Genomic DNA, 15,070 nt, shown 5'->3' on the forward strand with positions numbered 1-15,070 from the left:
AACTGTAAATTATGGAATGTTTTTACAATTAAAACTCATTTTCACCATTCAGAGTACAGGTAGTCTTCAACTTACAACAGTTCGCTTAGTGATCTTCAGAGTTACAAGCACTGAAAAAGTGACTCATGACCATTTTTCACACTTATGACCGTTGCAACATCCCCATGATCACATGATTTACATTCGGGTGCTTGACAACTGACTCACATTTATGACGGTTGCAGTGTCCCGGAATCATGTGATTCCATTTTGTGACCTTCTGACAAGCAAAGTCAATGGGGAAATCAGGTTTATTTCACAGCCATGTTACTAATTTAATAACTGCAGTGATTCACTTAACAAATGTGGCAAGAAAAGTCATAAAATGGTGCAAAACTCACTTAACAAATTTGATTTGATTTATTTGATTTGTCAATCGCTAACAAGATAATAGGTATAAGTATAAACATACTGCAGTTATGAATATATGAAATGGAAGAAAAATAAAATATATAAGAAAAATAAAAGAAACAATAGGACAGGTACGGTAGGCACGTTGGTGCGCTTATGCATGCCCCCTACAGACCTCTTAGGAAAGGGGTGAGGTCAATTGTAGACAGTCTAAGGTTAAAGTTTTTGGGGTTTGGGGAAGAAACCAGAGTCAGGTAGAGTAGACAATGACCACTCTGTTGCTGAAGTCGTATTTCCTGCAATCAAGTTTGATGTGGTTTACCTTGAGTTTGTATCTATTGTGTGCTCTTGTATTGTTATGGTTGAAGCTGAAGTATTCATGGACAGGTAGGACATTGCAATGTATGGTTTTATATACTATACTTAGATCGGACCGAAGACGGCGTAGTTCTAGATTTTCTTGGTCTAGAATTTCAAGTCTGGTGGTATAAGGTATTCTGCAATGAGTAGAGGAGTAGATAATTCTTCTTGTGAAATATATCTGGACTTTCTCAACTGTGTTAATATCAGATACGTAATGTGGGTTCCAGACTGATGAGCTGTATTCAAGTATTGGTCTAGCAAATGTTTTGTATGCTCTAGTTAGTAGTGTGATAATACCAGAGAACTCTTCATGCTTTTTTGGCTATGTAGTTACAGTGGGCTCTAGCACTTAGATAATTAGAGATGAGTACTCCAAGGTCCTTGACAGAGTTTGGTTCATCAACAAGGTCTTGACTATTCAGCTTGTATTTTATTTTCTGATATTTTTTGCCAATATGTAAGACAGAGCATTTATTTGTTGAGATTTGAAGTTGCCATTTATTTGACCATTCTGATACATAGTCGATGTCTTTTTGAAGGGTAGCAGTATTGTTTGTGGTGTTGAATAGCTTTACATCATCAGCGAAGAGAACGCAGTTGCTCTTAATGTGATCACAGAGGTCATTTATGTAGAGTACGAAGAGAGTTGGTCCTAGAACACTGCCTTGGGGAACACCACTGTTGAGAGGTACAGAATTTGATAGGACACTCCCAATTTTGACCATTTGTTGTCTGTTTGACAGGAATGCTTCTATCCAGTTATGCAGTTGTCCAGAGATACCGTAAGATTTTAGTTTTAGGAGTAGTTTGTTGTGTACCACTGAATCAAAGGCTTTACAGAAGTCTATGTAGATTGCATCTATTGCTTTGCCCTGATCGAGTTGTGTAGTCCATATGTTTTTGCAGTGTAAGGATTGCAGATTACAGGATAGTATTTTTCTGAAACCAAATTGTTTATTAGAGAGTAGGATAATGGATTGGTTAATGAATTGATTCCATGACTTTACAGGTGACGCAGCATAAAGAGATTGGTCTGTAATTTTCAACTAGGCTGGGCTCTTCCTTTTTGAAGATGGGGATGACCATGGCTTGTGATCATAAGTTAGGCAAGGAGCTGGTCCTGAAAGATTTTTCAAATATTATGCTTAGAGGTTCGGATATGGCAGTGGATAGCTTTTTTAAGAAGTAGGCACATATTCCGTCCGGTCCAATAGATAGAGATGGTTTTAGATTGCGTAGTGCTTTTTCAATATTGTCTTCTGTAAAATCGATATGTATTAGATCATTGTAGTTGTCTGGTTTGACTAGGAAATACTGGGCATGATCCATTGCTGTTTACAAATACTGAGCCAAAGAATGTGTTAAAGAGGTTGGCTTTAATGGCGTCATTGTTGCAGTCCTTACCATCAGGTCCTTTCAGGGGTGGGATGGACCTTGAGTCTTTTAGTTTGTTGTTTACAAAATTGTAGAAAGTGCGGGTGGAATTGGTGCGTAGAAGGTTTTCCTTGTTTAATGTGATAACCCTAACCCTAACCCTAACCCTAACTTAAAATTTCTAATTTCTAACCCTAACCCTAATTTCTCACTTAGCAACATAAATTTTGGGCTCAACTGTGGTCGTACGCTGAGGACTACCTGTATAAGCATGAAGATGAAACAGAATCCTACATTTTAGTTGGACCTCTCAAGATTGATAAGAAAATTTGCAACCCTCCATAAGATAAATAACCTTCATTACATAGTATCAGCTTCCATGGTTATAATTTTTATAATAACTACATAAGCAGGACTTATGTTCTAAAGAGTTTAGAAGTCAGAGAACTATGGTCTTCTTCCCTTTATGCGTCATTCATTTCCTTCTCTGTGTTGTTCATATCCTGCCCGTGATCCAAGATTCTAGTCCATCTATTTTTTTTAATGCAAGACAATATTTGTATATATCCTGGTATGTTCTTTTTAAGCTAAAATGACATAAAGATTGCATTCTTTCTTAACAGTGGATTTATTCTAGCTTCTTGACTGTATCCTTTCCAACTACCTTCTTTGAGATGAATGATCAAAAAATTTCGCAGAACTTCAATTATATGCAGTAACTATAATTTTATAAATTCTTTAACAAATTGAATTTTTAAAATTATTATTCTTTTCAAAGATTCACCCCTTGATTTTCAACCAAATCAATAGTTTCATCACAATCCAACATCATTTTTGGTCAACTGCATCTAATGAAACTCCATCGGTACATCAGTGAAGAGAGGATATTTTGCCTTTATAAGCAATTTTACAGCTGCTTCTACTGAATACCATTTTCTTTCTGTTTCTCCAGTTTCAGAAATCCTTCAAGAGCTCTTCACCACTTTCTTTTTTAGTTTTGCTTCCTAAGATAAATTGGTATTGCAAACAAAGCAAATCCATCACTGTTCTTCCTAATAATTTAAGAATAAATTTTAAGTGTAGTACCAGTTTATACTCTCCTTTTGTGAAACAATTCTTTTGTTTCTACTCTCTGCTTTCCATCATTTAACTAGTTATTGGTTCATAAAAGGCTTCATCATTTTCTCTCATTATTTCAGATATGGCTCAAATATCTCTGGTGCAGGTCTTTGTCAAGGGTTTTTTTTTAATTTAAAAAGAGTCCAAGTAAACAATGTCAACCAAATCAGCCTTACAAACCAGCTTGCTGACATTCCAAAAGATCTATAAAAGATTACTGAGGCAAAACTTCTCTCTACAGAAGCCATGCTGAGTCAGCAAGATCTGTCCTTCTACATTTGTGGCACTTCTATCTTTAACAACAATTCCATCTTTCTACCAATTTATTCAGTAAGAAGTTAAAATAACCAGCTGTAACTTCCTGGAATCCTTTAAAAAAAATGGTATTACATATGGGACTACTTCAGTCCTCTAGATTAGAAGCCACTCTCAGAATACATTAACATAACCTGAATTTTAGTGCTTGTATGACGTAGTCAAATATGAACCACTGGATATTCTATGCAACATACCTGGTATCCTATGTGAATTGAAAGAATGACTCAGGAGAAAATGTTCCACTTAAGCACCTCAAATTTCTCATAGTCAGGTCATGAATTACAGAGACATCTACTTTTAAGATACCTCATTATTTAAGGAAAAACAGCAAGTTCCTTAAAAAACATTCAATATAGATGCTAAGCATATCAATTTGTAAAGGCAAAATAAGCAGTCAAGGGATACATCCCTTGGATTGTAATGTGCTATATATGATTTTTTTTTATTCTGCATCCTGGATGACAGTTCTTTGCAGCAGAGAACATACTGAAGGATAAAAAGAGTTTAACTGACCTGTATGCTGCCTCCGATGTTTGGTGAGGGCATGACGTGTCCCACCAGCAAAGCCACAAAGGTCACACAGGAATGACTTCTCGCCTGTTGCAATAATAAACAGATGAGGGACTGCAGAGGTCACAGATCATTAAAACATATCTATCAAGGCTTTCAGGGTTACTAATTCCTCCAATCAAATGTTTCCATGTAAATATGTCAAATGGGAATGAAATTACCACTGCGGTTTATTGACTGTGATAAAATCTGAAAAGCACCACTGAACATAATTACATACTTGTCAGACCCATAAAAATTAGCTTTATTATCAATGGAATGGTTTTGTACAACTTCATTTCTGTTAGATGTCTTCCAGATGGGGCTGCTTTATGCACTTGAACAGTTTTTATGCATATCCTGATTTTTTACAATTCCAATACATCTGGCCTTTCTGTGCTTTAGAAAGGCTGCCTAGAAATGCTAATATACAGTTATTCAGCATATGTGTGAGTGTGATTGTGTGTGCCATATCTCCTTAAATATTATATATATTATAGAGCCAAAAAACAGACAGAAGATATTAGAACACCAATACAGAACACAGCAACCGAGACCAATATATATATATATATATATATATATATATATATATGAGATATATATATATATATATATATATATATATATATATATATATATATATATATATATATATATATATATATATATATATATATATATAGTATTCAGCTTTGTTCGGGTATTTTCCCATGTCATTATAAATACCGAACAAAGCTGAATACCATACATGTAAGTAAAAATTAAGAAAACATTATATATATATATAAATATATTAAGAAAACATTATACACACACACACACACACACACACACACACACACACACACACACATATATACATTTTGGCTTTACAAAAGAAATACGTTGAACAAATTTTAACTGACTTAATCACATTCTTCTTCAAAAAACCTCCCAGTAATTTACACAAATTAAATTATTTCCTGAAAAGAAAATAGGCAACAATAAAAGCTTATATTATTCTGTACCAATGGCAGCTAAGTGCTGTTTATGATTCTAAAACTTTCATAATAAAGGGGGAAAAAAAACCAAGTCTAGGGATTACTTCAGAAATTGAAATAGTACTTACATTATTCATATTAAAGATTTGTCCTTATTTTAAGCCTCGAAAAACCATTAAAAGATAGTTTTGGCAAGATTGCTACTTGTTAAAAGTGTGTAAATATGCACTTATAAAATATTTTTATTCCATATAAAATTTTGCCTTTTGCAGCTTATAAATGTAGTATATCATTCCGCAGTAGCATTTTTAGTCAGTAAAGCCCAGGCATGTGAAGCAGATTCATCCCACAAGGCCAACGAAGAATGGTATTATAGAATAATAATGCAAACCTTGGAGAGAGCCAGTGAAATTATAAAACAGCATTAAACAGCGTTAACACACAAACGAGTCATTTGGCTCATTTGGAGACAAATTGTACCCTCCCACCCATGCACCAATGGAAGGGAATTAAAGGAACTGGGAAAGTATTTCAAATAAATGGAAGAATGGCTTTTATACAGGGAAGGAGGATTTACGGCATGGGAATTAAGAGACTTGTTTCCGAAATCCTATTGGTTTTATTAAAATAGGCATCTGCTCTCATGTTCTTTTTGAAAGTACATTATCTACATCAGGTTAAGCATGTACGTATATATGCATGCATGTATGTATATATAGTATATTGCCATTTCCATTAGCTGATATTTATTTTCAAGACTTAGAGGCACGGCAGGTAACACTGGCTTGAAAGACACTGTCAGTTAAGGGTGACCATTATGCCACCTTTTCACCACAATTTTAGCCTTCCCATCCCTCAGACCAAGTGCCCATTCTGTCCAGTTCTATTGCTCCCAGAATCTTGCCCCAAACAAATTTAATCTTTCTACTAATTTCATATTTGAACATACTTTGCAGTTTTTTTTATTTAAGCCCTCTACTGTATCTCTAAATCAGTCCCGATTCCTAGACCACTAAATGCTGTGATTTCCCTCTCCACTTTGAAGGCTAAATACATCAAAGGGTATATTCCTCGTAGCTAAGAGTTAGACTGTGAAAACAGTTCGCTTCTGAATAATCAATTGCTGGGCCCACCACAATGGTGAGAAATGCTGTCTTTGTGTCTTGTTTATGAGATTCTTGAGGTTAATAAATGCTATATTAGACAGGCATCTGTTTAGAATCAGGAGGGCTCTCAGATTTGCTATTTCTTGCTTCTTTTCCCCCCCTTTCTGTCATGAAGCTCCGTGACTTCTCTTCAGTCCCTGTTGCATCTCAGCAGCATTAACAGGTTGCAATGGGATGGGGGAATTTGCTGCACTTTGAAAAACTAACCATCCAAGAAAGCTTTGTTGATAACAGAAATATCAAGAACAGAACTTTAATGAACAAAATATTTATCGATTTACATACATAAGAAAACAAAACAGAGAAACAAATCATCCTATATAAGCCATTCTTTTAAGATGATTGTCCTCTCCAGTGCATACAGTCAGAGCTGGTTGTTTACTATCACATCCTTATAAATGTTTTCCATGAATGTGCTGAAAGTTGGCTCAGTTAGGCAGGGCAGATATTATTTCTAGGGCTGGTTTAAAAAAACCATAGTTTTTACCAAAACAAAATACACAAATAAGAAAATTGAAAACTGAAACTTTTATTTCCAGAAACCTCAACTACAAGCAAGCCGTTTTTCAATTTATTAATACTGAAGTAAAAGTCAAAAGACCCTCCAGGAAAAAATATCCTTGGGAAATGCCTATTTTTTCTGATTTTTTTTCTACCATTTGAGTTCACCATAATACCAAATAGAAAGAAAGATAAAAACACAAACGTAGGTATATAATTCAGTACTACTCAGATAGAAACACAAATTCTGTGAACTAACTAGACAATAATTACAATTAAGACACAGACTTGATTCTGAATTGCAGTTCAGTTATACAAGGATTTCTTTTCTTTTTAGGGTGGGGAGGTCTGATTGAAGTAGCATTTTCTTCTTTTAACAAGCAAGGACACGTGGAATTTTATCTTGGTTCTCTACTATCAGCCGTGAACGAACAAAACGTATTTAATATACTATCAGGAATCCAAACAAAACTGTACTTAGTATGCCACCTTCCTATGTTCTTTATATATCACACATGCTATAGTTTTAATTCAAAGGTGAGCCCCGTAGAATTGTCTTGATTGACTGAGAGGAAGAAAGAATTCTACTGGGATTTCAAGAATTTCAAGAAATGTGATGGCATTTACTATTTTTCTATTATTCATTCCAGGCATACAAATAAATATGTGGGTGGGTAGGGAAAGTAATCACATAGTACAGTAGTCATTTTATTTTATTTTCCATTATTTCCTTTGTGCTTCAGAGTTAGTTTTGCTTGGATGCTACTGAAAGTTTGCTAGTTTGGACATAGGCATGTATATAAGCCTACCTGCATTTATGTATGTCAGAGGACACACTGCATGTGATTTCACTTTAACCATACATTAGCAAACATTCATTCTTCTTCCAGGAATTACAACCTTTAGACTTTGAGATAGATCTAAGAAGCAATATATCACTTGGGGTACAGGGAGCTGATCTAACATGCCATGTTTATATGATATCTGGAATGTAATAGAAAACGGTTCTTTTCTTAACAACTTGAATTAGTTTCAAGTGTGCCACTTTGCATTCAAATGTAGAAAGACATGGAAACCAATCCTTTATTTTCCATTAGAAAACAGCCACTGTCCCCTATCTCTCATTATGGTGCAGACTACAAGACCTAACAACAAAAATCCATATTATTGATCTAACCAAGTCTCCACAATTATTCTTTAGAAGGAAACGCCGACGATAAATTACATCTGCACTGGCTTTTCATCTGCTGTTCGATATAAGTGATCTCTCAGGGCAGGCTGGAGACCTTAAATCGTCAACACCCTTGTCAAGGAAGCTAAGGAGGCCCAGGCTCCACTACAAACTGCCTTGAAAGAACTTTTAACCTGTAATTTCTTGCAACAACTCATTTCATTTTCAGAAAATTGTAAAATCTTTTCAGGATTTTTTTTTTAATTTAATGAAACACTGTTTCATCTTCTCACAATATGCCTAGAGAATTTTGATTTTAAGATCATTTGTCTCCTATCTTACAGTTTCAACATGTTACTGCTATAATCTCAGGTGCCTTTCTGTGTTTTCCTTATCTCATTATATTGCAGGCTACAGCACAATTCTAATATTCTCCTTAACGTATCAGGCTAAATTAGAAATGTTTATGTGGCTAATATTATTTTGGGTTACTATTAAAGACTTTTAAGATCTTCACTGGAATCTTTGTTCTAGTAAGTTTAAAGCAAGGATACAGCTATTATTTCTTCCTGCTGTAGTGAACTCTGCATCTTTTGTTATATTAATCTGATTTTTATTAAGGCATTAATTTAAACTTTAACCCTATTGCTTTAAAATGAATGCAGCCTCAGCATTCTTGGAAGCAGCTGGTATCAAATAATGAATAATATTTCAGTTACAGCTGGTTCATATAGAAAGATTTAGCTCATTTTCCTTACTGCAATCTGTCCTTCGTATATTTATTCATTTGTTTAAATATAACATATATCTCTGCTTTACTCATTACAGTAAAAGCTAATATAGAATGAAAATTAACATGCAGGACAAGTAATCATTTTCCAGCGGCATTTGGTATTACTTAGTTCCAAAAGGTCCACCAGTTTAGACAATATTTTCTCTTTTTTAATTTGATACATATTTGTATCAAGGCTGGATTTCACTAATCAACAACATACATAATGATTGTGTAACTCAGCCTTTTGAATCAACTTAGTTGCATGATGAAATCATTGCATTTCTAGATGCAGGCACCTGCACTTTTAAATGAAATAGATCTTACTCACAGTGGTGTTAATGACTGAAGGTATTTATTTATTCTAATAGTAGCATTATAATATACACCATAAGTAGCTTTGTCTCCTAACAAAATATCATCAAAGCAAACCTATTTTATTTTAAATATGATTTCACAGCATAGGACCTTGGATTAAAAAATAGGACTAGCGAAATAAAAAAAATCTAAACAGCCCTCTGACATGGAGAAGTGTTCTTTAGAAGTATTGAACTTCTAGTAATCCCTAATTTTTCAGTCAGCAAGGAGTAGTAATTATGACCAAGAATTCTATGAATTGTAGTTCAGTACAAGGTTAGTGTTTAAATTTCCAGCCATTTAAAAGGTACAGATATACCCTGGGAAACCTAATAGTTAGAACTTTCTTTCTCTTCACACTTCCATCATTGGGGAATTGTAGAGATGTTACAGAGCAGAACCCGATTGTGTATATCCAAGAGTAGCAACTATGTCTTAACGATTCCAGAGTAAAAGACATATCTTGAACCCTAGCTTTATTTTTACTTCCAATACCAGCCATGTGTAGCCTCTTCCCCACCCATTTCAAGGAAGGAAAAAAAGCATAACCAAACCTGTATGTGTCCGATAGTGATCTTTCATGGCTGATGCGGTGAGAAAGGAATAATGGCAAGTCGGCCATGTGCATTTATAGGGCTTCTCTCCTGTGTGAAGTTTCATATGATTGTTCATGGCCCACTTCTCTGTGAAACTTCGATTGCACAAGGGGCAGGTAAATTTCCTGTGTACAAGGAGAAAATCAAGAAGGGGGAGAAGAATTAACCACATGTATGCAACACCCCCAAACTGACACACACACACACACACAAGCATGTTTTAAACTCAAACTGTGCTAAATGCACAGACTTTCATGAAGAGAATTGCAGACCTGGTCTGTCATGTCTGTATAACCAGGCATTGATTTTTCTGTCGAGACTTGGCACTTCAGCCATTTATTCTCTGCTTTGCGGTTGGGCCCAACGGGTTTGAAAAATTCTGTTACAGTCCACTCACCCCTGAGGCAAATGTGAGAATAGATTTCACCTGTACAGGCCTACACCACTTATCCGAGCATGGGCTGTCAGAGCAAAGGCTAAATGAAAAGCTATCCATACTAAACTACTCAGACAATCACACTGCTCCATACCAGGCTGCTGTTACTGCAGTGGGGAGGTGAAATACTACTTGTAATAACCCTGTTACCATAGTAAACAGAAAAGCACTCCCCCCTGCTCTCTCCCTTCTCCCAGTAAATCTTCAAGGGGGTAGCAAAAGGTCTGCCGGCATTTCTTGAAAGGTTCAGGCCCTTCTTGAAAACAATCTCGAAAGGCTAAACTGGAAGTGGTTTACTGTTTAAAACATATCCTCAATTAAGGAATAAAACCATACCAAAAGTAGTCTTGCTCATAGTTACAAGGTGCAAGAGGTTTAATGATCAAAGTTCGCTCAAGCAAAGGGAAGGAGGAAGGAGGTTGTTTGGAGGAGGGGGAGATATATTTGTTCCAATGCTCAAGTCCAGTTGAGTGTTTCCGTGAGTGGGCTGCACTTCCACCCACAGAGCTTTAATAGGAAAAGCTACATTCCTAGAGGGCATTGGCATCACTTCATGATGGTAAGATTATCTAACTCAGGGGTGTCAAACTTGTGGCCGTCACAGTGTCGTCACGTGACGTATCAGGACTTTCCCCCCCCCCTTTGCTAAACCAGGCGGGGGCAGGGCCAGCACGTGACACATCCAGCCCACAGGCTGTGAGTTTGACATTCCTGATCTAGCTCATCTAAAAGGGTTTCGAGGCATTGGTAGGGTGTGAACTACTCTTTAATGTAAACAAAGCCCAAGATGCTTCCTTGAAGAGGTTTTTTTAAAAAGCAAGCAAGCAAACAAAAAACAAACAAACAACATATTAAACTGAACCTGGGGCTATGTTAGTGGCAAATGCAACACACAAAGAACTAGCATTGGCATTTGTCTATGGAGATTCTCAGTCATCAGGTCATGAATGTCCCAAAGGTGCTTTTTTTCAATAGGCAACTCCTTCCATTCCCCACCATCCAGTCAGAGCTGAAGAAGCTTCTTGGATGAGAAGCGAAACATCTTCAAAAGAAAACACCAGAAAGTCCAGTTGACTCTTGAAAAAAGAATCTTTGGGATAGCATTGGTATTTTTTTCTGCTTTTTTGGATCAGTTGAACCTCTAATACAAATACTTTTCAAAGGCAATCCCACAGATATTTCAGTAGTGAAGAGATCATGCATAGGGATGGTCTTGACTTTCCAGACTGAAGAACCAGCATGAGAGGTGTACACATTGCATCAGGTTGTTAATTGTCCAGGAACAGAGAGGTATCCAAGATAACATTCGGGAATATAAGCTAGTTGTTATCAAAGCCTTAAATCAGATGATGATCTGTTCACAGAAAAAAGTGCTGGGCAAAGATCGGCTTTTTTACAAATGGAAATATTGATCTTGACTATCCATGAGGGTAATAATCTCCTGACAAAACCTCACAAACAAAGGAAAGGAAACAAAAGAGGTTTGTGGGCACTTTGGCAGTCCAGAAAAGATGACTTTGGAGGTATAAATTAGTGGTCAGATAGGAAAAGAGAGTTCTACAGCCAATCTCCTTCATTCGCTCACAATTGTCTGGGGTCAAGATAAGATGGAAAACACTGTTTTCATGGTGGAATCCCACAGTCTAACTTCAGACTGCTATACTAGGCTGGACACAAAATGGAAGCTTCATTACAAAGACCTTCCTTCAGCAAAGAGTTATTGGAGCATCACTGCACCATGGGAAGCAGACTCTGGTGATAAGTCCTCTACTGACTAAAGACATGATGGGTGTCAAAATCTAGTGTCCCATTAGGTGATGATCAATCCATATGAGAGATTTGATTTGGGATGTAAGAATAAGGGTTAATCAATGAAATACTAGAAAAGAAATAGCGACTTTGAGGGAAATAAAAAGTTGTTTGATAGCTGGGTGAAGAACAAACAAAGAGCCCCCAGCAGAGGAAACAGACTTTAAAATAATGGTGATATTATTTTGAATGAAACTGAAGTGAGGGGTTACTGGAAGAAATGCTGTAGAGATTTTTTTTTGGGAATGGCAGTGATATGCCAAGAAGTGGAAGTAAAACAAACACTATAAATATTAGTGTCCAAGACAAAGCTGAAGACACAGAAATGTAGAAAAGCAGCATAATAACAAATGGTAAAGCTATTGGTGATCAACTGGATAAATACTAAGATATGGATGCAGTTTACTTATAGTATGGTTGTAACAAATCATATGATAATGTGAATTGATTTGAATTATTTTCTACAAGTATAGAGTTGAAGGTAAGTTGTTGGATATGGCGAGAGTAATGCATGAAAAAAATGAATCAAATGCTTAATCAAATTCAACACTGATCAAGTATTAAAACAAAAACTTATATTCTGCCTTTTAATGTATTCATGAATAAATGAATGATGGTTGTATTTGTAGAAATATGAAAGTATGTGTACATTTGTGAGTAGACAATGCCATGCTTTGGTTAAAACCTGAATGATTTGCAGCCAACGCTTGACTGATGTCATGATAAAATTAGGAGCACGGATCTGCAATGAAATGTAATCAAAGCTCACGAAGAAAAAATGAATGATTGTTATAGCTAAGTGACAAAAAAAATAGAGCAACTACATAAATGTATGTATCTACCTGGGAAGAATGTTAACTGAGAATGGGAAAATAAATGGAGAAATTTTAAGATGTGCTACAGTTGATAGAATACAATAGAATCCTTCTATTGTAGGGAACTAATGTTTATTGGAAAAAGGAAAAAAGTGAGTGTATAAGAATATAGTTCTGCTTACCTTTTACTGTATATGAGAGTGATGGATGTGTCAGGAAATATAAAGCAAGGTCAAATACAGTGGGAACAGAGTACTTAAGAAGTATATATAGTAAAACAAGAAGAGATTAAGATTGAATGAATAGCTGATTTCCATTAAACAGTTGTTTAATTTTGAAAGAGAATTTATGATTGAAACCTCTGTTGTCAAATGTGTTTGCAATATATAAGAGGCATGGAGGAAATATTACATCATAATGTTCCTTGGATGCAGAAAATGCATCTAAGAGTGAACAAAATCAAGGCTCTAATTGCTCAGTCCAGATCACCACACAAACTACTATGATTCTGGTGGTCACTTGCCTTTGAAGATGACAATTCAGGCTTTGTGTTGGGAAAAAAAATTACAATTTTGGGGTTTTCTCATATAAATGCATTTTCTTCCTAAAGTCAGAATAATCTATTTTTAATGTGTTGCTTAAAACAACCAGTTTGATGCTACTCTCCAGGTAAACATTAACATTACTTGTTTAAAACATTAACAAGTATTTCATATAAAGTGCACAATGCAGTCTAAATAAAGATTTTTCTGTATAGGTTTGCAGTTATGGCTTTGTTAAGCAATTACTAAATTTACCACTAAAAGTATTTACACTACAGGCACATATAACATAAAAATAAACATGATAGATGCATGTGTGTGTATACTGCTTCAAAATTTCAAATTACTTTATCAGTTGATCGTTGATTGTTGGCACTAGCAAATGATATATACTGCTAAATACTTCCAAATGCACCATAAAAAATCACATCTGTCAGGTCTTCATGTATTTCACATTTCAAAAGCGTGACAGGGATCTTATTTCTAAGCTACATTTCCTATCTACTTATTTCCTTATATATTTATTATCATTCTAACCTTCAACTACATGAAATAAATAAGCAGGTTAAACAGATGCTATCTTTTAACAGTTTTTCTTGACTGCTTACAACTTTATGAAGGGTAATATAAATCCTTCATTTTTAGATCTTCAAGATGCACATTTAACAGTATTACACCTCCTGAACCCCAAAGCATGCTCAATTATTCACATATAATAAAAATGTTCAAGTAAGGTTGAAAGACTCTCTTTAAAATGACAAAACAGGAAAGTCAGAGTAAATACTGAAAGTGACTCTGTAATTCACCACATGATAGCGAGATATTGAAGCAAATTAGTCTAATTTCCTAGCATATAAACAAGATGAAATTGCAGGATTTGAGAATGACTTTAAAAATGTTCAGTAATGATGTGAGGTAGTTTAAGCCAAAAACAATGATTCGCCAAGGACCCTCAATTGTCTTGCAACAGATTAGTGCTATAAATGATTATGTTCTCCATGCCCATCTAACCCAACACTGCCACTGATAGATTCTTCCTCAAATATTCTAATATAGAAGAATAAAGTATTATTGTACTGCAAATCAAACTACTCGCCGCAATGAAGTGGGTAGAAAATATGTAACACATTTTATCAATTAGTAAAACACTGAGTTCTTAGCCCTCTCATGTAAACCAGACAACACAACTTATGAGTTAATTCTATTTTATTGTAAGGGTAGATGTACAGAATCTTTCAAGTCTGAAGATACAAACTTCCCATTGTTACTTGTAACTACTTGATCAACCACGACCGGTCCTTCCTAAATTTCTTTCTCTGAGCGTTAAGCCATTGGGGGCTCCCTCCTCTATTGTTGAATTGTTTCTAAGTAGCATCTCTTCTCATTATCCTCCCAAGGTCATCCACATATTTAATTATGAGAATACACTGGTTCCTTGGAATTGATCAGGAGAAGGAGAGAATGGGAAATTGCCCACATGTGATCTGTAAGACCGATATTTGCAGTCTTCCATAGGTTTTGAGTGCCAGGAGATGACGTGATCAGCCATCTTGTTTGCACCAGAGACATTTAAAGGACAACTTTCTAATCTTTTTGGAAATTACCTATTAATCAAATTTTAAAAAATGAAAAATTCACAATTGACTTATCAATCTGGTCTATCAGTGTAATTGCAATTAACAATCTGCCAAGTATCTTTTTGTCTCAGAATACTAGAATAACAGTGTTGGAAAGGATCTTGGAGGTCTTCTAGTCCAACCTCAGACTCTATATCACTTCAGACAAATGGCTGTCCAATCTCTTCCTAAA

The 15,070-nt window shown here is 35.5% G+C and overlaps 1 protein-coding gene across 1 annotated transcript in view; it reads right to left on the reverse strand.

The window, feature by feature from the left end:
* Positions 1–15,070, reverse strand: part of ZNF407 (zinc finger protein 407) — a 374,450-nt gene that overhangs the window by 129,608 nt on the left and 229,772 nt on the right. The window contains exons 5-6 of the mRNA XM_026669912.2: positions 9,618–9,784; positions 4,078–4,161 (exon numbers count right to left, since the gene is read on the reverse strand). Coding sequence (XP_026525697.2) covers positions 4,078–4,161; positions 9,618–9,784 — 251 coding nt within the window. The remainder of the gene's footprint in view (positions 1–4,077; positions 4,162–9,617; positions 9,785–15,070) is intronic.

This window comes from Notechis scutatus, chromosome 3 (assembly GCF_049901735.1).
Source record: "Notechis scutatus isolate UNSWTSFEM ecotype Mainland chromosome 3, rNotScu1.2, whole genome shotgun sequence".
NCBI classification, from domain to species: Eukaryota; Metazoa; Chordata; class Lepidosauria; order Squamata; family Elapidae; genus Notechis; species Notechis scutatus.